The sequence below is a fragment of the Cimex lectularius genome, unplaced genomic scaffold, assembly GCF_000648675.2.
Source record: "Cimex lectularius strain Harlan isolate CLEC.00 unplaced genomic scaffold, Clec_2.1 scaffold35, whole genome shotgun sequence".
NCBI lineage: Eukaryota > Metazoa > Arthropoda > Insecta > Hemiptera > Cimicidae > Cimex > Cimex lectularius.
The window spans coordinates 1,853,688-1,870,630 of NW_019392746.1; the positions used below are offsets into that span (position 1 = coordinate 1,853,688).

General features: G+C 33.4%; 2 protein-coding genes across 8 annotated transcripts in view; one reads left to right on the forward strand and one right to left on the reverse strand.

Annotated features, from left to right (window-relative positions):
* LOC106669290 (complexin-like) overlaps positions 1-16,943 on the reverse strand; it is a 340,082-nt gene that overhangs the window by 89,318 nt on the left and 233,821 nt on the right. The gene's annotated exons all lie outside the window — the stretch shown is intronic.
* On the forward strand, positions 3,678-10,481 carry LOC106669288 (cytochrome b-c1 complex subunit Rieske, mitochondrial-like). Its single transcript, XM_014398639.2, has 5 exons — positions 3,678-3,986; positions 4,166-4,306; positions 4,372-4,549; positions 4,606-4,754; positions 9,869-10,481. Exons 1-5 carry the CDS (start codon positions 3,839-3,841, stop codon positions 10,006-10,008), a joined length of 756 nt encoding a protein of 251 aa, XP_014254125.1. The 5' UTR covers positions 3,678-3,838; the 3' UTR covers positions 10,009-10,481.

Genomic DNA, 16,943 nt, shown 5'->3' on the forward strand with positions numbered 1-16,943 from the left:
TTTTTTCATCTTTTCTGATTTCGTAATTCAGAAAGGTAATTCAAAGTTTTGTGAGTTCTTTTTAAGATAAGTAATGGAAAAAGAGACGACATTAAAATTAATTAAAAAGTGTATCGATGGAATTAATTTCATGAAAATAAAATTTCACATTTTTATCAACATAGTGTTTTTGTGGCTGGATAGGCAATTTTTTCCATAAAAATTATTGCCTTACCGGGGAGTGCTCATGGGTTGGGTCAGGTTCGGTTATGTTAGGTACGGATTACCTAAGATAGGTTAGGATAAGGTAAGACCGATTTAGCGAGATTAGGTTTAGGGACGGGTTAGTCTCTGTTTTGAAATTATTTTAAACAAAATTTCTATATAAGACTAACACATGGTAAGTAAACAAAAGCCTAATTTTCCGCGGATTTATAAAAAACGAAAACCCCTTGGCTTTAAAACTTTTAAAATGGACAGCAATGTTTACGTAAATACCCCTAATATAAGTATAAAAATGCCTTTTTGAAAATTATTTGATGAAATTGACTTGTCTTTGGTCACCTTTTCTACCCTTCCTTTCTCAATCTACCTTGGTTTTTCGTTTCTGATTTATCTATAGTGATTTATTTCAAAAGGACTCACGTTGGAGACCGTTTGAGAAACCTCCGACACTTAAAACGATTAACACAGTTTTTCTTTGACACCAAAATTATCAACACTCTAATCAATGATTGACTGAATATTATTACCTATATTTGCCGAGTTGAACGAAAGTCTGAATTGAATCCAAATCAATAAGATTAGGCAGGAATTATGAAGATTTTGTATGCTTTGTGCAGTTTGATCAACTCTCTTAATTGACTTTTCAAACTACCTTTTATTAAAAGGTATGATTTTATCTTGCGTGCTACGCGCCTTATAATTAGAATAATCACATAACCTCAAATTTTATAAAAAGAGATTATCAAAAATATCTATCCCAAATCCTATGTCCCATAATTTGAAAACTGGCGATGTCAGAATGGTCGAAAATTCTAGAGGGTACGAAATTGAGGAAATAAACACAACGAGGAGGCTTCCAATTTTGTCCCTAATTGAGGTCATTGTGCCAATTTGTTTTTCAGCTCAGATTCACGAAAAGATCAACGTCCTTAAAGATCGTGACAATCTTTGTTAACCGTTCGAACAAATACTGTTTACAAGTGAGTAAACCCTGGAAAGTTCAGCGAATAAACTTTTCTCCAATATGTTCTGTCTTCTTCTTTTGTATAGAGGTTAACTAAAAACAACTAAAACTAAAAACTAAAAGAACTAAAAATCATGAATTATTAGTACATATTTTAACGCGATAATATTTTTTCATATGGATAAAAACTGTATAGAGAAGTTGAAATACAAAGTAGTTTTTGAGCTGATTTCATTCATCTCTCTTAGCTTGTTTGAGTTTACAGGCTAAACATTCTAACGTACTAGCTGAAGTTATTACGCAACTTCGCGGAAATACGATCCACGAACACTAATCAAACAATAATTATTAGGGTTCAGATATTAAAACAAATATAACGTGTTGTATTATGCTTTTTGCAAAATCGAGATCAAAAACAACGTTTCCTTATAGACCATGCTCGTCAATACCAAAATTTTTCAAATGGTCCCTGTGCGTACGCTAAAATTTATTGTTTAAGTTATTGCTAATATAGTCTAAATTCACAAAGCCATTACTAAAGCGAAAGATTAGACTTAATTTTAATGATATAATTCATGCATGCCTTACATCAGATTAATGAATGCCGTGACATTCGAAAAAGACAAACTACGATGTGTGGTGGTTAGTGACCGTTAATCGATAATTATTCAGAAATCGTGAGATGCTGTCTGATGTGATGTAGGTTTCAGAAAAACATTTTCTTTATCGTGCCAACGTTTCGATCTTTATTGAGATCATCTTCAGGGCCTGGGATTTACAAGCATTGTTTACATTTAACAAATACATGTAGGATGTGGAAAAAAGTGAATTTATACAATGCCAAATATATTTTTTATATTCAATCAAAGTATTATGGCTTATACAAAAATGTCTTTCCTATACCGACTTTCTTCCCCACCCCTTCAAAATCCAACATATATAAACACAAAACAGCAATATCTCACTGGCACTCTCAACACGACACGCAAGAATGGCACAATTACATTTTGAGTGAGTAGAAATACTTTGATTGATTATAAAAAATATATTTTGCATTGTATAAATTCACTTTTTTCCACATCCTACATGTATTTGTTAAATGTAAAAAACGTTTGTAAATTCCAGGCCCTGAAGATGATCTCAAAAAGATCGAAACGTTGGCACGATAAAGAAAATGTTTTTCTGAAACCTACATCACACCAGACCGCATCTCACGATTTCTGAAGAACAAACTACAATTTTTATAATACACTACAATAAACTTATTTACGTTATCTATAAATATTATTTAGACATACATGAAACAGTTTTGATATAAAAAACAAACTTTGCCAGATTGTGCTTTTTTTAACATCATTTTATTGAAAAGCGTGTTTATTTTTAATTAATTAATTAATGTAAATATGTTACAGGTATTTGATTTAAACCGATCGTCTAACTGTGGATTCTGAAAACGGATTTAATTTAAATGATGCAGCTATAAAGGTTAAATTATTTTTTCCGTCAAGCTGTTTTTACATATTTCAATTTATTAAATGTCATTTACGAATTCCATCTCACATTCTTATTTCCATTTAATTGTCTTCTATACGTGAGTAATAATACCGTTTGGATGAGCCCGTAGGAAATGCTTAATTTCCTAGGCGAGGGATTATTCGCAGCATTCCAAGCATTCTGTCTTCTTCCATTCCCACTAATATCAACATACCATGTGAGCCAATACCCCTTAGTTGTTTTTTTGTCAGCATAATTTCCTTTAATATCCCCACAAATAGAAGGGGTTTTTAAGCCTTATTACATACTTGGTTATTAAACAATTTTTTAGATAAAAAAAAGCGTATTGACGACAGAGGGCAATTGTTGGAATGATTGTCAATACTCCCTCCTTTTTGGCAATGATAAGGAGTTTTTGTGATAAATGGATGATCGGCTTCGATTTTTCCATCATCATCACTCGTCGCCGCAAAAAGGAAACAAGCGGTTTGGCGCAAGTCGTCGATCTTTGATTCAGCAGAAACAAGACTTCCAATTTTATTACCCTTTCAGATTTTTTTTTTTTGGCCTACAGAAAAATTTTTCATATAGGTAAAGAAAAATTTTCTAATTCAATTTCAAAACTAGATCCTAGCACTTTCGTAGAGTTGGAAAGGGGTGTTACTGAAGAATGAACGTAATTCCTCGCAATTATCACAAAAATCTTTACCTTTTCGTGTGAGAAGTGGTATTGAACCCAAAGAAGTACGACAAAATGTGTAAATGTGTTCACCTAGTTATAGGTGAGATTTGAGCTTTGAAGTAAACGACGTACTTTCAATTTTCCAAACAATTATATGCACTCGGATTTTTTTTTTTTATACCAAAATGTTCGAAAAAATGAGAAATTTAATAAAACGAAATTATCAAAAAAATGTTGTTCATATTAAAACCCTTTAAACTGAAGAGGAATCGTCTTTCGTTTTTGAAAAATGACTAAATCCTCGCCGTATAAATTTCCGCCAGTGCCAACCGTCTGTCAATGCCATTTAGATAATATAAAAAAATCTGAGGTTACACGTTTTGTAAAAATTGAAACAGTATTTTTTCTATTAATTCTTATGATATTTCAAAGCTCTACTTAGAAAAGTTACGTTGCTAGCTAGTGAAATTGTAAAAGGAATAATACCGCTTACTATGTTGAAGTTGAACGGATTCAGTTCGAAAATTAGTGTAATTTTAAATAAAATCTCTTTACCTCCGCTGACGACATCGGCGAGGTTCGTCTACACAAAACATGATCTATCCAAAGTTCTGAAATGTCAAGAAAGGGCTGATTGTTGCTGTAAGTTGCTCAGGATAAAAAATCAGTCATATTTAGACAATTTTCGTAGTTAATATTAAGTCTAAGAAAGAGTGATTATTCGAATAAATTGCTTACTATTTTTATAAATCGAATACGTTCCATAGAGTTTACAGGGAAACCTATGTAATTTTTTTAAGTAAGCGCAATCTTTAATCTAGGCTTAGCTAAAAGGACGTCGCATTCGGATCTACCAAAGCCGGATTTCGACAAGTACAGGCGTCCTTCTACGGAAGAACCGGACGACTGCTCCAGTGAAAGTTCGTACCACAGGCGTATCAGCAGTTACATGCCGGTCGCTGGTAAGTATTAAATAAATTTCTTACTTTTCTGTGCATTCCATTCAATAATTCGATTTGTCCATCAGTCATGTTCACGGCTGGGATGTACGCGGCGAAAACGGCCGGTACGATGTTCTTGACTTCGATGAACCCAAGTGCCGACGTCCTCGCGATGGCTCAGCTTGAGCTCAAACTCAACAACATTGCACCAGGTCAAATGCTGACCACGAAGTGGAGAGGAAAACCTTTGTTTGTACGGCACAGGTAATATAAAAACTTGTCTTTGGCCGTTTTCAATATATGAATAACCGTTTCTTTAGGCTGCCCGAAGAGTGGAACAAAGAAAGGGCGGTGCCGCTCTCTATGCTAAGAGATCCGGAAAAAGACGAGGATAGGACTAAAAAGCCCGAATGGCTAGTCGTTATTGGCGTCTGCACACATCTCGGGTGCGTGCCCATATCAAACGCAGGTATTTAATATTTCAATTATTTCATTATATAAGTTGGCAATCTAAGAGTAACCAAAATGGAGTCTCATTTGCTTGAATCCGAGCTAAAAAAATTTGAATGTTTGATGTTTACTTGAAGATACTTTTTCTTTCTTTGCCCACAATTTAATAATATACGAATCGACACATTGTATAAAATCTTTTTGTTTCATCTTACTACCTGTATATAAATCTTATATAAAAATCATATATGAATTCCGTATTTGCTGTACCCTTGATAATTTCATTCACTTGCCTTTTTTTTTATTCTGTAGTATATCTGAATTGACACATTTATAGACATGTCCAGAAAGTTCCTGCTTGAAAACTATTTCGTTTTAATAATACTAAAAAGTAGTTAGTTTGTGATAGTACGGATAGTAACAAAACTCAGAAATATCAAAGTGATTCCTTATCAACTATCGTACCATCATTTTTTTATGATGATGAAAACGATATCGATACTAATATTAAGGACATATCGAACATAAGAATTATCAAAGTGATTCATTCTTCAAACAACGTACCATCATTTTAGGTTGGTTTTTTGTTTAAATGACATTGATGATGATGAAAACTACCTAGATACTAACAGTAAGGACATATCAAACATCAGAATTATCAAAGCGGTTCACTCATCAAATTCGTACTTATCATCATTTTAGGTGTTTTTGAGGGTGGTTCTCCTGGTTCTCCAGTGATATTGTTCACTTAATTTCGTACTATTTTTTGGAAAAATCCTAAAATACATTATATAAATAAAACTATCCAATTTTGTGTACGTATTTTACATGTTCTCTTTATACAGTCAGTACATTTTCTATTCGTCCCTATCCACTTAATAATATCCAAGTTAACGTATTCGTTGAAATCTTTAAAATGGTTCACTCAAACTACCTTCCGTCAAGTTTTTTTAAGTGGCATTGGTGATGTTTAAAACAAGATAATTGCAAGAGTTCGGCCCATTTCTGAAATTCGTACACTTTTTGGAAAACATCCTGCACTATACACAAATAAAACTAAAGTATTGTATCCTGATCACCTTGTATGTGATGTTCCACGTATTCCCTCATTTTTTTCCTAATCGCTTAATAACAATATCTAAATTGACACAATCGTTGAAATCTCTCAAGATGTTTTTCTCATCAAACTACTAGGCCTTTATGATACTGGAGATTGCCTAGTTGCTAATAATATAGACAATCCGAACCCTTTTCGACGTTCGTACTATTTACTGGAAAAATCCAACACAATTTATAAATAAAACGTTTAAAAAAATTATCCTGATTACTTTTCTAACTATAATTCCTCACGTTCTATCATTTTGCTAATGACATATAATATCCTGCCACTTTCAAAATTCGTAATATATATTGGACAAAAAACCGGCATATAATATAATATAATCAAAACGAAAATAAAACTGCTTAGTGATGGATTTTGCTTCTTATATGTTCCAATCGTTTATATTTTATCTCCATCCATTTAATAATATCTACATTGACACATGTGTTGAAATCTCTCAAAATGACATGACACTGTAAACGACCAAGTTCCTAATGACATTTAGAAGAAAATCAGGCTACAACTATCAACTACAACTACAACGCTAAACAAAGCTAATATTTAAGATAAATTATTATTTTTAGTGTTATTATAATTATTTTTAGAATAAAACGAATGTAAAATTTTATTCTGATTATTTTTGAATCCGCTGTTTCATGTTCTTTTATCTTTATCTTTTAGAATGTAGAAAATCCGACCTATTTCCAACATCTTACTATTTTATGCGAAAACCCCGACAGTATATATAAATAAAATAAAAATAAAACTGCATCCAGATGGAGTTTGTTTTTTATGTTCCACATACTCCCATGTTACCTTAAGTCCCTCTCTGTTTTGTCTATTTAATAATATCAGTAACTGATAACTAAAATTAAGTACTCTGATGAGGTTTGATCTGCTGTTCCATATGTTCTTTCATACCTCCATCCACTTTCTTCTTTTTTCCTTGTCCCTTAATGACAATACATATCTCTAATAAATTGAAATAGGTGTTGAAATCTCTCATTATGGTTGTCTCATTAAACTATTTCCAAATATAATGTATAGGTGGCTTTGAAGATACTTATTATAACCTATTTGCTAATGAGATATAGAAAATCCGGACAATTTCCACAATTTGTACTTACAGAAATGATATGAAATTATACTCTGATGAAGTTTGTATTTGCATTTTCACATGTTTCCATGATACCTGGTAACTTTATTTGTTTTCCTTCATCATAATAATACAAAAGTGCTTTTGATGAAGTCTCTATAGTGGTTTTCTGATAAACCTCTTTACGACAAAACATTTTTAGGTGTTTAAGTGGAGGAAATGATGTTGAAAACTACCTAGTTTCTAATGGCATCAAAACTCTTACAAATTTTCCATATTGGTACAATTTATGGCAAAAATCTATATATAAAGAAAACAATATCCTGCTAACTTTTGTTCTTCTGTTCTACTTGTTCCTCTGATAATATCAAGTCACTTTTTGTTTTTCCTCTCATTTAATTCGAACTAGCATATTTAGCACTATCTCTAATCATATTCTCACGCCGAATTATTTTGCATTATTTCTGAACAAATAGAATTTCACTTTCTGTTTTTGTGTGAACGCTTAAAAAAAAAAAAAACCGCGAATTATAATTTTTTATTAATCTATTGGCTAATCTCGAAGTGTCGTTGCGTGAGGTTGTGTTGTGCAATTGTATACTTTAAATTTATACATGAGAGTGTTGGCTGTAGTACTTTTTTTTCTTCATTCCTGCCAAGGAGCGACTAAAGTCGATAATGTACCGAACTTATTCCAGGTTATTTTCTCGACTAATCAACAGGAAAATAGCACATGTTTTCAAATGTTTTTATACAATTACAAAACATTACACCTTGTTATTAAGAAACTGGGGCTACAATTTTGAATTAGGACGAGCGAACAAATTGATAATGTGATAGACAATCTTCTTTCTTGTGATATGTTGTCAGGTAAAAGCCCAAATTTAACACAAAATGAAACATTTCCTATGATAACCTTTTGAGGAATATATCTCGTTCACCAGGGCTTTCAAACTATTATGAATACTGTACAGACATCCTTGTCCATTCCATATCGAAATTGTGGGATATATTCCTATAAAGTTTGACGATGAAAGTGATGGTTTTCTTTTCTTTCAAATCGGCCTTATCACTGAATTTTTTAATATGATTGAAATCCTAATGGCTGACATCCATTATATCGAGATAATTTCATATGATAATGCTTACTTTTTAAAAATTAATATTCTAACCTAGTAATTGCTCAGGGAAAATATAACAAAATCTTAAATGTAAATCCATATTTATCTTCTATCTCTGGAAAAGGTTCTAACCCTGGAACTAATGGTTTTTCAATTGATAATCCTCTTTTAAATAGGAAAATTGCCAGATAATGTTTATATTCCTTTACAGTGCAAATCACAGTATGTGTATGTAAGTAATGTACAACCTGTCATACAGGAGGGATTAACGTCCAACTAACCTTTCGGAACGGGACACACTCATAAGCTACCAAATCATATATATTTATTTGAAAAGAATTAAGATAGAAATTAAACACCTTCTCCTTTTATTTTCGTTGTAGAATTCATGTGAAGGGGATTGAAATCAAAAACCTCTTTGTTTTACATTTTATTGGCAATAAAATATAAAACGAAGAGGTTGGGAAGTTCAATAAAAACAACCCTCTTGCTATATTAGCAAGTTTTTCCGCAGAGCACCACGAGGCATTTGGTCCGTTACATCAAATGAACGGCATTTTCTACATATTAATTAAACGGGTTATATTTTCTTATATCATTCATTTTTAAAAATTCAACACGTTAGTGTTCGATTACAATCAGCACATGTGACAGTTGAACAAGCCTCACAACATAAATTAACATATTTTCAATATATATATATATATATATATATATATAAACACAACGTTTATTCATAATACATTTCGATGATTTTGTCATCCATCATAATTCATGCGTTGCTAGTAGAAAATCCAATTTATTTACAGTAAATTTATGACAAGGCTTAATGTAATTGAGGCATAAATATGATGCAGGCATAAGTTACTAGAAGAATACATCAATGTCCCCTGGTAATAAAAAGCAAAGTAAAATAATTCCTGTCATTCTAATATTCAAGTGTCTATGATTGTCGAAGATGAAGGGAAAAATTTAAAAATATTTTTAATAGTATTAACAATTAAAAAGCTATGGGCTTGGCCGGGATTCGAATCCAGAATCGCTAGCATGGCAAATACGTGTAAGATCCTAACCACTCGGTCTGTGCAGTGCACAAAGTAGGCGTGTTGGACTTTTATGAGTTAATTTATGATTTCGACATGGCACCTGTCTAATCCTCAGTAAAAGTACATTTCTTTTCGTCTGATTTCAGTTTAAAAAAGACTCAACATTTTTTCAATGCGAAAAATGCAATCCAGCAGTGTAAAATTTATAATACGAGGATGGGAAATTTAAAACATGTAAATTCTGTTTTTAAGAGACAATATTTTGAAATTTGTCACAAGACACAAATTTTCCCCGTAAAAAATTAATAGTCAATATTTTCTTTAACTTTGTACTAATCTATATCGAACATAAACAACAACGTGGAAAATAAACGCTCTACATATTTTTTTTAAACGAACGTACATTAATTTCTTTATAAAATGAATATGTAAACGACCGGATTAAATGTTAAAGGAAAATAAACATTTTCTGGCAGGCAGCCTATTTAGAAGAGTATTAATAATGTAAAACTTTTGTTTTAGGGGGAAAAACGCTTTCTGTGATGTAAAATTAATAGAAGGGGTTATAGTTAATATATGAAAAAAGCAATAAAGAAATACGTATTTTTCGAAAATTTAGAATAAGAGGTGTGATGCACTCTGGCTAATACCCATAATAGTATATAGAAAATAAATAAAAATTATGCTAAATAGATATAAGTACAATATATTTAAAGTACATTTCACATGGAATAATTATTCATTTTAGATTATTATTTTATTAAACAGGAGATTACAACGCATTTTACTGTCCGTGTCATGGCTCTCACTATGACTACTCCGGAAGAATAAGAAAAGGACCGGCGCCGACAAATTTGGAAGTGCCAAAATACGAATTTGTCAGTGAGAACGAAATACTCGTCGGATAAAACTAAATTCAACTATTTGGTTTCCTTGTTGAAGTTTAAAAATAAGGTATAAATTAGTATCAGCTAGGTGTTTTCTTCCCGCCTGCAAAAACACCAGTATCAACCGGCACAAATGTAATTTGAAATAAACTTTTTTTTTTATAAAGTCGTTTTTCAAAGAGGATTTGGCATCGAACGAAATAATAACGCCTAGCTTCGGTAGATTGCCATAAATGGATTAACGCCTCGGTCAAAGTTGTAAGCTGTCCACAAAACCGGGATCGCCGGGGGCTGCGGTCAGCGGAAAATTGCAAGGGCCGGCCAATGTAATTATACACCTCCTAATTAACTTTACCACGGTCAAAGCAAACAATGCATGTTATGTCATGGTCGGGACAAGATTGTTTTTCGCCCATCGAGGAATTTGGACTAATAACGGCGAGTAACTTTCACTCCGAATTCGCAGTTTAAAAAAATATATCTATTAAAAGTAATATTGGGAGATGGCTTTTTGAGTTCTGCTGGGTGACGATCTTGTAAATTGGCCAATTTTGATTATTTTGGTACGCCAATTTTCGCTGTTTGACCAGCCATACTGCCAGTATGCACGTCGCAAAGTTCATTGCTTTTACAAAAACCGTCATGACGGTTTAACGGATAAGCAGTTGCTTACAACATCAATTTCGAACTTTATTTTAATAAGGAATTAATCAACTAACCGACTATTCCGAAACGCGGTTTGAAAAAAATACATAGAAGCGAAGATAATTCGAAAATTGATTCAGGAGTGATGAACCTCCAACATGGTCCTTACTGATCATTTTGGTGTTTGTATCCTCGGCGTTTTGGCCAGTTCGTGTTTTATTGTCTTAGCACAGACCAATAATGATGGATAATTTTTTCATTACGTCACTTGTGCCCAAACATACTTAAACTGTCGTCTACTGTGCCCGAGATGTGTATATCTTGGAAGAAGAAGCAGACCAGCTGGTTTTTTTTTTGTTTTTTTTTAAATTTCCTCCTACCTTAAAGATATTTAATACAGTAATACTACCAATACTATACAATAATACTATATTATATTGTGATAATTATTTTTGATGATAGCAGGATGATGTAGTTCTAGCTCAATCGTTGACGAACATTTAGACTGCGAACCCTTCCAATTTTAATTTGTCAAACCAGTTTCGGTTTTTCAGAGTTCGGTCATAGTTGATGCATCACCCTGCTTTTATACAGGGTGTACTTTTTAGAAGGCCCGGCTGAGTTTCTCTTAAACCAATGTCGCTATGAAAAAATTTACGTATTTAATATACCCACCAGTGACTACGATGCTCTGCAACTGTGAAGTTTAATTTTGAGAATTCTTCTTGTAGTCTGATAGGTGTTACATATCGAGAGAGACTTGACTTAACAGAAATCTCATAGACTAACTGAAGATAAGAGTAAACTGTTAGTTATATGCCTGACAGTTTACGAATCTGTTATAGCTTACCAAAAACTCTTCACTTTCGATTCTTCTGTATTTCTTTGATATATGGCATAGGAAGAATTCGAACAAACTTGCTCGTACGTTAGGTCACCTAGTATTATGAAAACTGACTGAAAGAAAACGATCCATAATAATCAAGACAATGGAAGAATAGTAAGTATTTTCACAGCCCATTCAGTACCCGATTTGAGTCAGCTTAAAAGCTTCTAATGTTTTCCCAAACCTGAACCTCGAGCACATGTAGCATAACATTTGTTATGTTATTCTTTAAAATTTGTTATATTATTTCTATGCAAATATACCTTCCCTAAACTGTTTTTTATCTGCAAACCCCATGTGAAGGATGGCTTTTACACATACATTTTTCCTGGTTATGAGTGTCAGTATTAGACAGAGGTGAGTTCCCAGCAAGTTGTAATAATAGGTTTGTGAATTTATTAAATAAATCTAAGAATAACCACAAGAATAAAGCATTGCACGTGATGTCCACTATGTTGAACAAGTTAAAAATACAATATTGCAACTATATAAGTTTAAGTTTTCTTGTATTGTGCTACTTAGAGATTACTTTTTCTAATTTTTAGTATTTGGCACTAATTGAATTATTTATATTCTGGGTATTATATTCATAAATCTAGGAGGCTGGTAAACGTTTTGCTATTACTAATTATTTTTCAATTAATTAAGGTTTTTAGTTGAGATAAAAAAGTCAGTGTTACTAGTGAAGATATACTACATTTTAACTTTACATTCACTAGTATTCGTGGTCCGATTGACCTATTAATATCTTTCAATTAATTAATCTTTTAAGTAAGGTATTGGTTGAGATAAAAAAGTCAGAGTAACGAGCGGAATTCGAACCCATGGACCTTCGGCTAGATACGCCGCTACTCTACCACTTGAGCTACCGCTCTACACTCGGACACTTTTTTATCTCAACTAAAAACCTTAATTAATTGAAAGATATTAATTGGTCAAGCGGACAACGAAAACTTGTGAATTTAATAAGTTAAAGTGAAGTATATCTTCAAGAAAGCTCTCCGTGGCCATTTCATTTGTCGCCGAGAATCGAAAAGATTATACGACATTTGAAAAATGGCAAAAAGGAGGGAAAATTCAAAAGGTGGGGTTGAGATGGGAAGTTAGTGCCCGAGTGGATCGAAGTCACGATAGCTCAAGTGGGAGAGTAGAGGCGTATCTAGCCGAAGGTCATGAGTTCGAATCCCGCTCGTGACACTGGCTTTTTTATCTCAACTAAAAACCTTAATTAATTGAAAGATACTAATTGGTCAAGCGGACCACGAACACTAGTGAAATTAATAATTATGTTATTAAAAACAAATAACCTATAATTATTAATTTTTGCGGAAAAATATATATTTATATACAGCTAAGGATAAGATTAAATCGCCCGTGGGTATTAACGTTGTTCCCCAAGGTAAATAGTCAAGTCAAATTATCCTCCTGGAAATTCTGTCTAGTGTTAGAAAATGTTGATGGGTTAAAGTTAAGTGCCGTCTCACACACAGTTTAACCCCGGAGGAGAGTACATCGCGGTAAATGGTTGATGAACTTTCTGCCAACTTGTTATTGATACACCACACTTCGGCAAGTGAGATCGCGCCCATACACGGATCTCGTAACATATCGCCCTAATGAGATAAAATTAAACGACGGGCGCGCCCGGATGTAACCGGTGTCAAAAGGTGTTCAGTAAATAAATCAAGAAGTTAGTACACAAAAGCGATTTTATATTATTTAAATAAGTGTTAACCATTATTTCACAAAAAGAAACGTGGTGCTTTTGTAATGTTTGTATTCTCTCTAATAAAGGGACATAAAAATATATTTTCAAAGTACATAGTTGTCATTCAAATATATTTTATATTTTTAGTTTATCCATAAAAATAAAAGTTTTAGAGTTCAGCACATCTCTGCATAAGTTTTTCTTCCTGTTTAATAATTATGATTGGGTAGGCATAATTTTTTTGGTAGAAAATCCGGCATCAACAAGCGTGGTACCCATTGAAAAAATAATGTTAATCTTTTTATGTATGGTTTTGGTTGAAATGAAAAAGTTAGTGTCTCGAGCGGGATTCGAACCCACGACCTTCGGGCAAATTCGCAGCTGCTTTACCACTTGAGCTATCGTGAATTCGATCCAGTCGGACACCAACTCTCCATCTCAACCAACAACCTTTCGAATTTTTCCTCTTTTTGCCATTTTTCTATTTTCATTTTTTTGGTGTCCGAGTGGATCGAAGTCACGATAGCTCACGTGGTAGAGCAGCGGGGTATTAAGTCGAAGGTCGTAGGTTCGAATCCCGCTCGTGACGCTAACTTTTTCATTTCAGCCAAAACCTCACAAAAAAAGATTAAGTAATTGAAAGAAGTAATTTGGTCAATAGATCACTAAATATAATGGAAATAATAATAAGATTAGTTTTACATGCTGGGGATTTTATTTGATCGAATGCATACACGCAAAGACATTTTTATTAACTTTTAGAAATGGTTGACTTTAGTAATGCATGTGCTAACATAGGTCATCATCCTATGAGACACGTGATTTTCTCAAACGATCGCGGAATCAACTGTGCTTGTTTTTCAGTTGAGGATTTTTCATGTTTAAAAGTGAAATTTGGAACGTTTGTGTAGTAGTTTCTTCAACATTTTATGACTAATTGTTGAAAGCTGTAAGCTTTATTCCAGTAAGGAAGGTCCTTGTCAATCTATTTAGTGACGTGTATGTAAAGTCCGAGATATTGTGTTTGGTTTGCATTTCGGATGGAAATATTATTAAAGTAAATACGTGGGAGAACTTTTAAGGTCAAACTGTGTGTTTGTCTCTCCTCTCTAAGTTTAATGACCTTGGACGTACTTAATATACTGACTGATATGCCTTGTGGCATTGTCACTTCGACAAATTCCATGCCTTAAATCATGAAGGATTTATAGCTGGATTATTCTGTGCCATATTTTATTCTAAATTATATGGCTATAATATATAACATAACATATATATATATATATATATATATATATATNAAGTTTTTATAAACATTGTTTAATTATGATGGTTAGGAGTAACTTTATTTAAAACAATTAAGTTTAACAAACAATTTATTAGATGGTTGTGCTCATAAAATTAAACTAACAATTTATTACAAGGTTTTGCTCAAAATAGTGCATTAAGAACAAAAGATGCGTTGCGATTGTGCTAGTGATTATTGTGATAAACTCTGTGGACTGTACGCGACGTGTTCTTGCGTCGGATAGATGTGCACACCCAACCAAAACGTGGCAAGGCATCGGGTAGCGTCGCATGGCGTAGCATCGGATACGTGTGCTTCTGGCTTTAGTATCGCTATTCTGTGAGCTCATGCCTCAATGCAACCGGAACCCGGAAAAATCCGAGGGTCTACCAACATAATATAATGTAGCTTATTTTAAAACCATCAGGAAGCTGAATATAATTAATATAATACTCTAATTTTATCCATCATGGCCACCAAAACGCTGTGGGATACCACCAGGATTTTCACGCAAATCTTACATCAGTGTTCCCAGATCATATATATATATATATACACTGATGGATCCAACAGTGAAACTGGAGAAGGAGCAGCCTTTCTTGAAACAACGAGCAAACAATATGCCCAATTCCATCTCACCTAAAAAGCCTCCGTATACACGGCAGAGCTACTGGCAATAAAAGGGGCACTCTATATGCCAAGCGTGAAATGATGCCCAGGATAGTAGTCATCTCAGATTCCCTAAGTGCAGTGTTAAGCATTAACGCACCTAGCTCCAAAAGCCCAAAAATGATATTCACAATCAAATCCCTGATGTTTGAGTTGCAAGAACACGGCGCAGCCGCGATTGTATGGACCAAAGGGCACGCCGGAGTATACGGAAACGAAAGGTGGACCGATTAGGACCGAAAGGAGGCGACTTTAACGGGTGAAAGCAGAGATCACGTGATTACGACTTTAGACATAGTAGCCCAAATAAAAAAAATGTCTTCTCTTCGTGGAACGATGATTATGGCGCAATCCCTACAGGAGAAAGGAGAGTATTATGGAACCCTAGTCCCTCGTGCCCCTGTAAGAGCATGGTACCATTCATTCAAAGAGAAAAGGAAATTCTACATGACACTGATTCGTCTGAGACTCAACCATCATCGACTGGCGTCACTCCTACACCGCATAGGCGTAAAAGAGTCACCTCACTGTGGGCGGTGTCAGAAAGAGCGATCGAAGATTCAAACCATGTCTTCCTGGAATTCCCCCGGCTAGTTCATGCACGTCAGGACATCTGGAAGAAGGTCGAAGAGGAAAACATCCCCTTATCTACCAATCTACATGGGATCCTCAAAAACACGAAGATTTACAAATGTATATATAGATTTATAGTGTCCAATAAAATTGACATATAATAGTACGCGAATGATTGAAATATACTTAATGAAAACGTGTAATTGGCTAATGTAAATTAATGTGAAAATATATTATAAATACAGCAAAAAAAAGGTGAATTTATATAATACATTGAATCATGAAAAGCAGATAAGTAATAAAATATTGCGAGACTTCATCTTGGGTTTTGCCGGATGAATCTGTAGTTTGGTCTCTTCATATCTTTATCTACCAAGGTAATTAATCCACTTTTAAATAAAATAATATATGTAAAAAATACTAATGTTAACTTCATAGTAAAAAAAAATCCCGTGAAGAAAAATAAGATATGTACACTGTTTAAATTTCATTTAAAAACTTTTTGCAATTGAATATCTCAATTTCCTAGGAATTCGCTTTGAAAATCATTAAACGCAAATAATATTGCGAGTCCTTCTTCGGATCTGAGATAAAACTGTAATTTGGTTTCAGATTATTTTGGTCTTCCTTTCCTCGTACTTTTGGTCTGTCAGACGCGTTTAGGCATTTTACCCTATTAAGTGTTAAGTTTAGGCTACAAACAGGCAGAGCGAGAGGTACTTGGAGAATCAAACTCCTTCTGCACCCTCTAATCGACCAGAAATGCTTTTGTTGGTTAGAACCAACATTTAAGATGGATAAATGAGTATATATCTTCAATGAAGGATTAACGCATCACCTTGCATATATCCCTGAACCATCAGTGAATATGGTTCTGAAATTAGAGAAAGAAAACTGAATTTATATTCTTTTTGAAATTTCCGAAGTGTTGAACCGGTAGGTTGATCGTTTCAGAACATTTAGTTCGCAAACCCTTTCTGTTATATTGGGTTGTCCGGAAAATAATGCAGGATTTTGGTATTAAACAAAAAAAAAGAAACTAGTTACTTTAAAGCAATGTTCTTTAATCAAAATAATTTCCCATACTCTCAATACATTTCTCCCAACGTGTTGGTAACTTATTAATTCCGTCTGAGTAGAATTCAGAATTTTTAGAATTGATAAAGTCAATAAATGCATTTTCCAGT